Source organism: Lagenorhynchus albirostris, chromosome 19 (assembly GCF_949774975.1).
Source record: "Lagenorhynchus albirostris chromosome 19, mLagAlb1.1, whole genome shotgun sequence".
Taxonomy (NCBI): domain Eukaryota; kingdom Metazoa; phylum Chordata; class Mammalia; order Artiodactyla; family Delphinidae; genus Lagenorhynchus; species Lagenorhynchus albirostris.
This window is the reverse complement of record NC_083113.1, coordinates 14,046,038-14,058,751: the sequence shown is the minus strand read 5'-3', so window position 1 is coordinate 14,058,751 and position 12,714 is coordinate 14,046,038. Positions and strand designations below refer to the sequence as shown.

The following is a 12,714-nucleotide window of genomic DNA, read 5'->3' as shown; positions in this document are numbered from 1 at the left end:
CGGAGCGAGGCAATGTGATTGGTGAATCGGTATCTCAGTCTAGACGTCGGATTTGAGAGTCGAGTTGGAGGGTGGGTTCTTTCCCCCCATTGGTTAACTTCTCTGGGAGGCGGAGCTAACCAGCAAACGGGGCCTAGAGACCAAGACGCTAAAAAGAAACCGGGAAGACGCGCTTCTGACGCACTTCCCGCCCGCGAAGCGAGAAAGATGGCTGCCTCCCAGCAGCAGGCTTCCGCGGCTTCCTCTGCCGCTAGTGTGTCAGGTCCGGGTTCGGCCGGTGGCTCGGGTCCCCAGCAGCAGCCACAACCACCAACACAGCTTGTGGGACCTGCCCAGAGCGGGCTTTTGCAGCAACAGCAACAGGACTTCGATCCTGTGCAGCGCTATAAGATGCTCATCCCGCAGCTGAAGGAAAGTCTGCAGGTGATTGGTCGGGAGATTTGGCTCTCTGACACCACGGGGGCGGGCGGAGGGACTGTTTAGTCAGGGAGAGAGCAAAAGGAGCGTTAGGCAGGCGAGAGGAATCAGACTTGATCTTCTTCGTGAGGCCAAAGCGAAGCTCTGTGGATTGACAGTGTGAGGTGGGATCAGGACGAATCTTGAGCTTGAGACTGACTGGAATTCGAGGGGGAGGGAATTTAAAGGAGAAACTTAGCTCTGGTCGTTAAAGCCTGAGGAAAGGACTGGCCTGTACAGAGACTGACCGTGACTGGTGGGTGAGGGAGGACTCTAAGGTATGTCCGGGAGGGTATTGGCGAGAACCCCAGGTGAGAGCGGGCCTCTGGGAAAATACAGGTGGTTATTGCTATAGAGGAATGGAAGCTGGAGTTACTCTGGAGTGACAGGAGGGTAAGTGCCAAGTGAAGAGGAGGCCTGAGATTGGGTGTATCTTAAGGAAGAGTGTAGATCTACCAAAAGTGTCACCTCTTCTCTTTCTCCATCTGCTGCACCTCTTTTTTTTTTTTCTTTAAACTAGACCTTGATGAAGGTTGCAGCCCAGAACTTGATTCAGAACACTAACATTGACAACGGACAGTGAGTACTCCTCTTTCTCCAGGCTGTCCTAACTCCATCCTAGTCTTAGAAACTCATCCCCCTTGCACCACACCCACCCCACTTTTCTCTTATTTTCAAGCCTGGCTCCCTAGCGCTTGACCTTGCCCTTTTTGCCCCTTCTTCTATTAACTGTCCCCTAGGCCCTGCCTCGGGTCTCCTGGGCCTATACCTGGTTTTCTGATGGATACTTGGTTGGGTAGTCACTTAGTCCCAGAGATTGGAAATACATTCCGCACCTTCTTCTCCCGGACTGTAGGAAGAGCAGCGATGGACCCATTCAGCGCTTTGACAAGTGTCTGGAGGAGTTCTACGCACTCTGTGACCAGCTAGAGCTCTGCCTGGTAAGGGGTCTCCTAGCCACCGGGTGACCACAACCCTGCCTCAGTTCCTGGTGCTTCAGGAACCTTCATTCAGTCAGTCGACACACGCTCACTGAGCACCTCCTGCGGCCCAGACCTGTGCTGATGCTGCAACTGATGCTGGGGGCACAATATTGCCCAATCCTTGCCCTCACAGAGCTTCCAGTTCAGTGGGGTGACAAATATATCCTCAAACACTGACAGCTCAGAGTAGTCAGGGCTCTGATGGGAAAAGCTCAGGCCATGGAGGGCTCTGAAGGGGGAAGCATAGACAGAAGGCTCAGGGCTGGAGTCGTGGAGGCACAGGCAGAGGGGGCAGGATTAAAATGAGGGAAGCTCAGGGGGCTGTGGAAGTCCAGAGAAGGCACCTGACCCTGCCTAGGGCAGGTTTAGGGAGGAAGTGGCTCAGGGTAGACTACTAGTGGAGAGCACATCTGAGCGGAGGCTGGAACAAAAATGGAAGAAGGGCAGGAGTTGAGAGGAGGGCAAGTGTCTCAGAGCACAGCCTTTGGAGTCAGACGGACCACCAATCTCTACCTCTGAACCTTGGGTTCCTCCTTTGGAAAATGGGTTTTTGGGAAGGACTCAGCAAGATCTTGCATATAAAGCACTTAACCTGGTACTGGACATGTGGCAAACGTTTCCTGTAGTATCCTCATTGTCATCATTACTTTGAACTGGACTTTGAAGGAAAAGTCAGTCTGAGGAGCCTCGTAGTGGCAGAAAGGTATTCCAGCCAGACGGAACAGCTTCTGCTTTAAGTTCCCTTTAGGAACATCATGAAATTCAGTCTGGCTGATGTGTGCTAGGCGTTGGTGCTTGTTGCATTTTGAATATAGCCTGGAGGGCGCTGGGGAGCCGTGGAGGGTTTCAAGCAGGGAAGGACATGGACCCATTTGCTTTTTTAGGAATATGCCTCTCTGGCTGCCACATGAGGGATGGGTACAAGGGGCTGAGAGTGGAGGCTGGGAGCCCATGGCAGGATTCAGGAGGGCCAGGTTCCACCAGAGCAGGGTCCTGAGGAAGTGGGAAAGGGCAGGTGGGAGAGATACTCAGAAGGCTCTGTGCACAGGGCCATGGGACTGATGGGCTGGGGGAGGAGCCTCCAAGATGAGGCCCGGGGCTCTAGTTGGAATGGTAGGGCCGTCCCTGAGACAGGGACCCAGGAAGGAGAGTGGTTTGGGGGGCAGAGTATGGGAACTCTGGAATTTTAGGGGAGGCTGGGTGCACAGAAGTGGTGTCATCAGTACAGAGGTCAGAACAGTAGTGTGTGTGAGTGAGACAACCCCTAGAGGGCATGAGAATGAGAGGAGGAGAAGGGATACGGGAATTACCACATTTAAGGCTTAGATAGATTAAAAAGCATCTAGAAGGACCAGCCAGAGAAGTAGAAGGAAAACCAGGAGGAGCAGGTGCCGCCAGAGAAGCTAGTGCCAATGCCAAGCCTAGGGTCAGGACAGTCACAACAATAGTAGTTGACATTCATCAACTAGCACTTAAGTTAACTTGCCAGGACCTGTGCCTGTGTCTCTTGCACGCTGCTCTCACCATTCTCACCTTATTAGATAGTAGAAGTAGTTATTAAGCGCATTTTCCAAAGGAGGAAACAGACGCAGAGAGGAGCAGCCGCATGCCTGAGGTCACCCAGCGAGTGGCAGGGCCAGGCTCTGACCCCAAGACCCCAGGATTCCAGAGGCTAAAAAGGCTACCCCAGGCTGGCCCTTGGGGTGGGGTTGGCAGTACCCGGAGTGAAGGCTGATGCCATACCTTGCCTGCCTGCCCACAGCGCCTGGCCCATGAGTGCCTGTCACAGAGTTGCGACAGTGCCAAGCACTCTCCGACACTGGTGCCCACAGCCACCAAGCCCGACGCCGTCCAGCCTGACAGCCTGCCCTATCCGCAGTACCTGGCGGTCATCAAAGCCCAGATTGCCTGTGCCAAGGACATTCACACTGCCCTGCTGGACTGCGCCAACAAGGTCACAGGCAAGACGCCTGCACCGCCTACGGGCCCGGGGGGCGCCCTGTGAGCTGGCAGGGCTGGGAGCGGGGCTGGCAGTGGAGGAGGGAATGAAGAGTGGCCTCAAAGCAGCTGTGTCTCTGACTTTTTTCCTGCCTGCGCACTTTTTTCGGCTGGCGCCAGCAGGGGGCAGCAGAGGCCAGCAGGGAGCGCCCAGGGCGGGGCCTGGCCTCTGCGGGCTGCCTTCTCTCTTCCCTGGCTGAGGGTGGACTTTGGATTGTGCCTGTTGGTGACCTCTTCCAGGGGCTCTTCCCCAACCTGGCCTGGCTCTGGAACCCTGACTGGGTCCCTCTCCCTCAATCCTTCCTTGATTCTGTCCCAGTTTGGGGGTGGTCTCTGTGCCTGCTCCTTTTTCTAGCTGTTCCTCTGAGCGTCTTGTGTCATTCGATCTCTTTGTCCCCATCTCCCTGTCTCTGACCATCTCTCTCCCAGTGCCCCTTTGCTGTCTTCTGCCCCCAGCTCCTAACTGGGACTCTGTGCAGGGGGCCAGAATGGAAGCCAGAACCCCTGACTTACCTGGGGCTAGAAGGAGCTTCATTTCCAGGGACCACAGTCACATCCAGGGATCCCCAGCACCTCCCATGTCAGCTCAACCCCCAGTCTGTTTGACCCAGGAAAGAGGAAGTGGAGGGGTCTAGGCCCTGACCTCAGCACGCCCGATCGGGGAGCAACCCAGCCCGCCAGCCCCCGTACCCGGGGTCTGCGTCAGCAGCACTCAAACGAGGGGCGTTGTGCAATCTGCGGTGAAGCCTGGCGCAGTTGGATGCCTGGGTCCCTGTATTTTTAGCCCCAAAGGAGAAGTGAAAAGGCCCCAGCAGGGGTGAATCATCAGTCCTGGGGAAGAAGACAGGCGCCTGGGCCCCAGCTCCGGGAAGCAGACCTTGGGGAGGGGGCTTCAGGGAGGGAGTGCCCCACCAGGCTTCCCCATGGCCTTCAGGCCTGGGCAAGTACAGGGCGGAGCTACCAGCCCAGGCCCAGCTGGTGGGTGTGAAAGGCTCAAGTGACTCAGCCTGGTTGGGGGACTGACCCACCCAAAACCTTCTGTACCCTGGTTCCCATGGCACCGCCCAGAGGCCTCCTGTCCTGGACTCCACATCTGTGAGGAAAACCCGGGACCATGGAGACCTGCAATTCACCCAGAGCCTGCAAGTGTGTGTGTGTGCGTGTGTGTGTGTGTGTGTGTGTGTGTGTGTGTGTGTGTGTGTACACACATCCCAGAAGTTCCTTCCCTTTCTCCCTGACCTTCCTTGAAGTGCCAGGCACATAGGGCCAAGCTCCAGGCAGGGCAGCAGAACTCTTGGACACTAGCTGAAGCTGCGGCCCATAGGTAGAATTTCTTTTGAAAGGAAGCCACAGCTCTGCCCATTTATCTGACTGAATCAGCCCCCACCCCGCCATGTGACTCCCCAGATCTTCTAGGATAACCTACTTAAAGTCAACTGATTATAGACTTTAATCACATCTACAAAATACGTTCACAGCAGCATCTAGACTAGTTTGATTAAATAACTGGGGACTGTAGCCTAGCCAAGTTGACACATAAAACTGACCATCATAACCTTGTCCTTGTCAATATGACACCCATACACATCTCCTTAACCATACGTAAGGTCCAAATAAATACAAAAACAAAGTTATATTTCCACCTAACATGATGCAATTATCTGAGTACAGCACGCTTTCCCCAGAAGAGCCCAGTGGCTTCCAGCCTGTGGGCACACACCACATACTGGTAGAGATGTGTCAGTGCACAGGCCCACACACTCAGAATGAAGTACAGCTCGCCCTGTGAGGCAGCATCAACACAACATCACACACAGATGGGGGCATGACATCCCAGCAGCCCTGACATGGGGCCCAGCAGTGCTTAAAACCATACCCAGGGAGACTGCGGAGACACACCTGGTGGGCAGTGAGATGATGGACGCACAGTTCACACAACCACACGGTGGAAATTGTGCACCCGGAAGTGGAATTCATTCAACACACGTTTGCCGAGCATCTATTTTGGGCCAAGCCCTATACAGTGTGAACCAAAGGTCCCTGCCTTGCTGGAGCTGATATTTTAGTGACAGTTAAGTGTGATAAAGTAAAACACAGTATGTCAGGTAATGAGAAATTCCAAGAAGGAAAATAAAGCAGAGAAGTGAGATCAGAAGTGGAGAGAGATAATAGGAGGAAAAGAAAAGTATTTGGGAATAAGTAACACAAGATTTGCATATGGGGGCTTCCCTGGTGGCACAGTGGTTGAGAGTCCGCCTGCCGATGCAGGGGACACAGGTTTGTGCCCTGGTCCGGGAAGATCCTACATGCTGCGGAGCGGCTGGGCCCATGAGCCATGGCCACTGGGCCTGCACGTCCAGAGCCCGTGCTCCGCGACGGGAGAGGCCACAACAGTGCGAGGCCCGTGTACCGCAAAAAAAAAAAAAAAAGATTTGCATATGGAGAATTATGTTACTTTATTGGAAAACATGAAAGTTTGAGAGTTTAGGTTGGGTAGTGGTTCACGTGTATTAATGTGGTCTGTAAATAGATGTTACATGTATTTATTATTTGTTAAATAGATGACAAGGTTATTTTTAAACCTGTTAAAGTCCTTGACCCAGGTCATGAAGGCCTCACTGAGAAGGTAGTATTGGAGTGAACTTGAAGGAAAGGGAATAAGTTGTGGACATTCCAGGGAGAGGAAACAGTAAGTGCAGAGGCCCTGCCTGAGGAATAATGTGGAAGCCTGGGCCACGGTGAAGAGGCAGGGATAGGAGAGGACCTTAGTGAAGGTTCTTAGTGGATTATTAAACCCAGAGGGAGACTGTACAGCCTCGTGCACAACCACCCACTCCAGGGAAGCATGCATATGAGATGCACAGCCACACAGGGCAAAACAGACCATGGCAAAACACAGGCGCACATGACACCCCTCTTCCCTAGCAGAGAATGGCATAACCCACCATCCTACAATCATGGTGTCCCTGGCGTCTCCGTCCTGGGGGCAGTCCCACAAACAGACTCAAGGAACAATCCAACTATGTGAATATACAAACAACCCTCTAACCACCCCTTAACCCGCTATCTCCTACCCCATCTCAGACTTTGCCCATCACAGGCTGACTCAGCCCTGCCCTCAGCTCAACATTATCAAAAGCAGCGGAGGCTGGATTTAGATAATGCTTCTCAGGTTCGAGTGTGCGTGCGTGTTTTCCTCTGCTCTGCTCACGGAGGCCTGTGTGAACCGCAGGAGTGGGCCAGCTGCCCTCCCCATCATGTGCACTTGTAGACGTCAGGAACCAAAGTTCAGTTTCACTGCCCTGTGACTGAGCCACAGAGGAACTGCTTCCAGACACTGGCCTCCTGGTGTTTTCAGCTACACCCCGAGGACACAGACACAGGAACACTATTCACACACCTGATGATCACACACACAGTCAGCTGCAGGCGCCCTGCACACAGCCACAGCTGCCTACAGCCACGCACATGCTCCCACACACCCTCAGCTCCCAAGCTGTGTGCTCACAGAGCCTCATCACACCTGAGGACACAGACAGCGACTCTCGCCAGCCTCCCTCAAAGAGTTACAATCACTCAGTCACTACAGATCCCAAGGTGTTTCAGAGCTACACACAGATGTGCAGGGAGGTATGTAAGTCACACGTTCTCACGGATGCCACCTCAAAGACAGTTACAGCTGAGTACACACTCCCTCCCCCATACATGGTGAGAGTAAATACAGTCTGGTCAGAAACACGCAGGCATAGGCGGTTTCCCGCATTTATTCTCACAGCCATACGTTCCAGGTGGGTTGTAAGGACACAGCGTTGACACAGGAAAGTGGGCGCACTTGTGTCCCACACCTAATTGCCCAATTGCACATCCAGGCGCGCCAGGGCAGCCCCACCTCGCACCTACAGCGCACACGCGGTCCACACGCCGCAGGGCCCGCGCACCCGCGCGCACTGCCAGCCCGCGTCGGCCGCACCCGCTCCCGTCCAGTCAATCACGCCTGGGGCGCACAAGGCACACGTGCCGGCGCGTACACTGTCCCCAGCTCGCCCGCGCACTCTGGCCGGCTCTCACACCCCCGCGTTTCCCGTCCCCACTTGTTTTTCTGGAAACTGCTCAACGTTCCCCTCCCCCTAGGCCGGAAGCGCTCGCCGTATTTTTAGCCTCTCTGGTTTCCGCCCCTTTCCCCCTCGGTCTGCCCGCCCAAGACCTGCCCCCTTGCGCCCCACGGGGGACCCCGGCCGTCCCCTTCCCCACCGTCATTCCAGAGGGGATTCCCGGCCTTAGCCGGTGCCACGGATTTTCCCGCTGGCTACGTGGGGAGCGGGGCGGAGCCCTGCCCTGAACTTCCTCCTGGGCTGGGACGCCTGAGGCCTGGATGGGAGGGGCGGGGGGTGAGGGGGGGGTGAGGGGGGGATGGAAGCCAGACTCCTAAACCGTTGGGAGAGGGGCCTCGGGGCTCGGACTCCTGCATTTGAGATCGAGGGTAGCTGGGGGCCTGGACTCCTGGGTCTGGTGAAAGAAGGGGCTGGGGGCCGGGTCTCCTGGGTCTGAACGAGGAGGTGGCTTGGAAACCCGGACTCCTAGATCTGAGCAAGGAGGGGCGGAGGCCCGGGCTCTTAGGACCCCCGCCCCCGTCAGTGTTTCCAGGGGTGGTCTGTTCTTCATCGCGCAAAGCCCCCTCTAGCCTCTTCGAGAGTCGCCCAGTCCGAAGCGTCCTGGCTCTCGGGCCGATGACTCAGCAGTTGGGAGAGGGGAGGGGGTCTGCTTGACTCAGGGATGGGAAATGCTCCCTGTCTCCAGGGAATCGAAACTGGTATCCCTCCTCCAGGATCGCGGCCAGAGCCGAGCCGGACACCGGGGACCCCAGGGTGCCTCCCACCTCTCGTCTTAGCGCCGCCTTAGTCCCACTAGCCGCACAGGGATTTGGAGCCCAGCCGGGTGGCGGGTGCCAGGCACCTCCCCTTTCCCCCTTTTCCCGTAGCCCTCGAGCGTCTGTTTACAGGCGACAGAAGCCCTGGTTACAGAGAGGAACCCTGGCATCCAGGCCTAGCCTCCTCGTCACGGCTTCCAGGAAGCCCCCCTCCCTCGCCCCGTGCGAGTGAGTCACAGGCTAGAGGGAGGCTGCAACCGTGCCAGAGCCGCCCGCAGCCGCCCAGCTCACGAGACCGGCCGGGAAGGCCCCTCGGCCCCAGAAAGCGCCGCACCAGGGATTCCCCCGTGCTCTGTCGGACGAGCAAGTCGGCGTGTCTAGCAGAATCTCCCCACCTCAATACTAAGCCCGCAGCCTGCAGTCGCAACCTGCAAGAATGAACTTTCCACCATTATAACTGCACTCCGTGTCAACGGTTTATTTCTACCCCCGTGTTTTCACTCAGGGCAGCCAGCTAGCTCATCGAGACCCAGTTTAAAAATTAGTTTCTTCTCCATATCTTAAGAGAGCATCACTCAGTGCAAACCCTTGACAATAAAAGACTTGCCAATAAGGGGAGTGATTTCTGCACATTTAGTTTTCTCAAGGTACATCCCTTTATTAGAGACCCATCCGACCATCAGTTGGGGATGACCCATTTCTGCCATTCGAGACAGCTTTCCATCAAGGAAACCCGCCACCATAATAAAGATCTCCCCCTTTCCAATCTTGAGTTTTTTCTGAGCACAAACTCTTAACATAATTTAAGGCCCTGGTATTAGGCTGCTGCCATTTACTAAAGGAGGATAACTTGGCCTCTCTCTGCCAGGGTTTCCTGGTGTGTAAAATAGGCATAACAATACCTCTTTGAGTTAATGTGTGTAAATACAGCACTTTCATGCAACAGTGCCTAGCCCAGAGGAAGCGATCAGAAGTGCCATTATCTGCGTGAGGGTGAGAAGACACAGAGAAATTGGGAAATTGGGAAAGGAGGCCCCTTTCCAGCCTCACCAGGTGTCCAGAACCACACCCACCCCCAACCCCCGTGAGTGGGGGCGGGGAGGGCGGTCCAGGTCTCCGGATCTGGGCTGTTTGAGAGCGAGACCGTGCCAGGCCGGCAGGTCTCAGAAGAGAATTCTCCACCAGGCCCGTGGGTCTCCTCTCTCCGTTTTGCTCCTGTGGATTTCCGTCTGTGGATGCTTGTTTCTCCCAGTTTTCTCCCTTTTTCTCTGTTTCTTTATGTGACTCTCCCTCCCTCCCGCTTCCCGCTCTGAATTTGTCTCTCTGGGACCGTCTATATCTTGTCTTTTCAATCTGTGCCTCCCCACCTCGCCTCCTCTCCTTAGCCTGTCTCTCTCTCTGCACGTCTCCCTGTGTGCGCAACTCCCTCCCTCTGTGTGTGTGTCCCTGTGTTTTTCTCTTTGGTCTCTCCATTTCTGTCTCTTGCTCTCCGTGCGTCTCTCCCCGCCCCTGTCGGTCAGTCTCTCGATCGCACGCCCTCTCAGCCTCTGCCCTTGTCAATTCCCCCAGGAGCCCTGCCCCCACCTCCGTGCCAGTTCCCTTCTCCGCGCCTCAGTCTCCAGCCTTTGAAAACTGGGCCGACACCCCCAACCCCACGCACTCCCCGCGGTGTTGCGACCGCCCGCAGGCCCCCCTCAGGCGAGTCCCGGCCGGGAGCCGGGCGGATGGGGTCCGGTCCAGGGCTGGGCGGGCTGCGCCGGGGGCGCGCGTCCGGGAAGCGCCCCTCCTGGCCCCGCCCGCCCGGGCCAACTCCTCAAGGCCCCGCCCCCCTCTGGCTGGATAAAAGCGGCGGCTCTTCCACCCCACCGCAGCCTGACTTCAGCGCTCCCACTCTCGGCCTGTACCTCAGCTTTCGGCCATCTGCGCCGCCATGGATCTCACCGCCATCTACGAGGTGAGCCCCCGCTGATCGGCACCCCGAGGTCCGCAATGCCTGACTCCCTTCTCAAACCAGGGCTCTCTAGCGCCACAAACTCCCGCCCGGGACCCCTGGCTCCTTTCTCAAACTGGAACTCCTTAGTGCTTCACACTTCGGCCCGGGGTCCCTGCCTCCCGTCTCAGACCAGGGTGATGCTCTGGAGGTGAAAATGGAGCCCGTGACTTTCTGGTCTCGGTCCAAACACGGGTGGGGTGGCCCTCGGAGATGGAAAGCTGGAGAACTTTTCTCAGACGGGGGCTGTCTGCAGGCGGAAATGACCCCACACCTGGCTTACCCCTGGTAGTTGCTGAGGGTGCGGTTTTGCGCGGAGGCGTTTCTTGGGCTGGAGTCTCAGGGTGAGGGGGAGCCGACTTCTGTCTCTTCACTCCCTGACCCAGAAGACTCTGGCAACTCTAAAACCGAAGAGATCCGGACTCCTGGCTTAACTTTGCCCGCTTCTCCACTTGTGAAACTGGAGAACCTCAGATCCCTAGAGGCCCAGAGGCTGAAAATTGGAGGACAGCGGTGTGTCCTGACTTTAGAGCCCCTCTGATCCAGCCGGGGGAGCCGGGATTCCTGGGTCCCTCGGGATAAGTTTCAATCGCGAATAAACTCAGAACCTCCAAATCGGGATCCTTGCGATCCGGAACCCATGTTTGTTTTCTGCGGACGGGTGGGGCTCAGTCTGGGAGCCCACAAACCGGACTGGCAAGCTCTTAGGTGCCCTGCAGCTGGGGCGGGGCGTCACCCTGCATTTTCGGTGTCTTGACCGATCCCTGTTCCCACAGACCCTCCAGTTGCTGAGCCCTGACCTGCCTTCCGACCACGGAGAGACTGAGTCCAGCTCGGCCTGGGCCTCCTCGGGACTCTGGAGCCTCGGCTCACCCGACTCCAGCTCGTCTGGGGTGGCTGCCCGCCTGCCTGGCCGCTCCACCAGCCTGGTGGAGGGTCGCAGCTGTGGCTGGGTGCCCCCACCCCCAGGCTTCGCGCCCCTGGCTCCCCGTCCAGGCCCTGAGCTGTCGCCCTCACCCACCTCGCCTACTGCGACCCCCACCACCTCCTCCCGCTACAAGACCGAGCTATGTCGGACCTTCTCAGAAAGCGGGCGCTGCCGCTATGGGGCCAAGTGCCAGTTTGCCCACGGCCTGGGTGAGCTGCGCCAGGCCAGTCGCCACCCCAAGTACAAGACGGAACTGTGCCACAAGTTCTACCTCCAGGGCCGCTGCCCCTACGGCTCGCGCTGCCACTTCATCCACAACCCCAGCGAGGACCTGGGTGCCTCCGGCCACCCCCACGTGCTGCGCCAGAGCATCAGCTTCTCAGGCCTGCCCTCAGGCCGCCGAACCTCGCCACCACCAGCAGGCCTAGCAGGCCTTTCCCTGTCCTCGTGTTCCTTCTCACCCTCCAGCTCCCCACCACCACCACCCGGGGACCTTCCACTTTCACCCTCTGCCTTCTCTGCTGCCCCAGGGACCCCGGTGGCCCGAAGGGACCCCACCCCAGCCTGTTGTCCTTCCTGCCGAAGGGCCACCCCCAGCAGCGTCTGGGGGCCCTTGGGTGGCTTGGCTCGGAGCCCCTCTGCGCACTCCCTGGGATCTGATCCTGACGAATATGCCAGCAGCGGCAGCAGCCTGGGGGGATCTGACTCGCCTGTCTTCGAGGCCGGGGTTTTTGGGCCACCCCAACCATCTGCAGCCCCCAGGAGACTCCCCATCTTCAATCGTATCTCCGTTTCGGAGTGACAAGTGACTGCCTATAGTGCAGATTAGCTGGATCTTAAGGGGGGCCAGTTCTCTTATGCTGTGGGTTCCACAAGGGGTCCCAAGGCTGCGGGGGAACTGAGGGACTCTTAATCAAGTAGCTTCACCCCACCTTCCAAAGTGCATTAACTCACTCCCCTGACCCAACGCTGGGGCAGGTCCCCGGTGTGCAAGCTGTTCATGCTGTTGGGGGAAGGAGTGTTTTCTGGGGTCTTAAAAAAATGTAGCAAATTGGAGGTAGTGAGGCCTCTTTCACCTCTCCCCCGCCCAATGCTGTGAATAATAAGCCCCCGCTGCCCCTTCCAATTTTTTCTAGATCCTGAGGTTCCGGTGTCTGATGGTGACTGGATCCTCCCCTGAAGGGGAATCCTGGTGCTCAAATTTCCCTCCAAAAACAAGCAGCCAAAGCCGTTGCCAACCCCCTGCTCTCCCACCCACCCACCCACGCCTTTGGGCCTTTTATTTATGACGACTTTATTTATTCTAATAGATTTTATAGTATTTATATATATTGGGTCGTCTGCTTCCCTTGTATTTTTCTTCCTCTTTTTTGTAATATTGGAAACGATGGACTAATTATTGTTATAAGTATACTATAATATATGAAGTAATATATATTGTTAAAATTTTATTTTTTTTGGAATTTTTAAATAAAAGAAATCTGTGTGTAAA

General features: G+C 56.4%; 2 protein-coding genes across 2 annotated transcripts; both read left to right on the top strand.

Moving 5' to 3' along the window:
• Positions 1–115: 115 nt before the first annotated feature.
• MED29 (mediator complex subunit 29) lies at positions 116–3,505 on the top strand. Its single transcript, XM_060131072.1, has 4 exons — positions 116–423; positions 977–1,035; positions 1,313–1,397; positions 3,202–3,505. The coding sequence occupies exons 1-4, from the start codon at positions 208–210 to the stop codon at positions 3,442–3,444; spliced, it is 603 nt and encodes a 200-aa protein (XP_059987055.1). The 5' UTR covers positions 116–207; the 3' UTR covers positions 3,445–3,505.
• Positions 3,506–10,104: 6,599 nt separating this feature from the next.
• On the top strand, positions 10,105–12,714 carry ZFP36 (ZFP36 ring finger protein). The gene is made up of 2 exons (XM_060131061.1): positions 10,105–10,258; positions 11,071–12,714. Exons 1-2 carry the CDS (start codon positions 10,235–10,237, stop codon positions 12,022–12,024), a joined length of 978 nt encoding a protein of 325 aa, XP_059987044.1. The 5' UTR covers positions 10,105–10,234; the 3' UTR covers positions 12,025–12,714.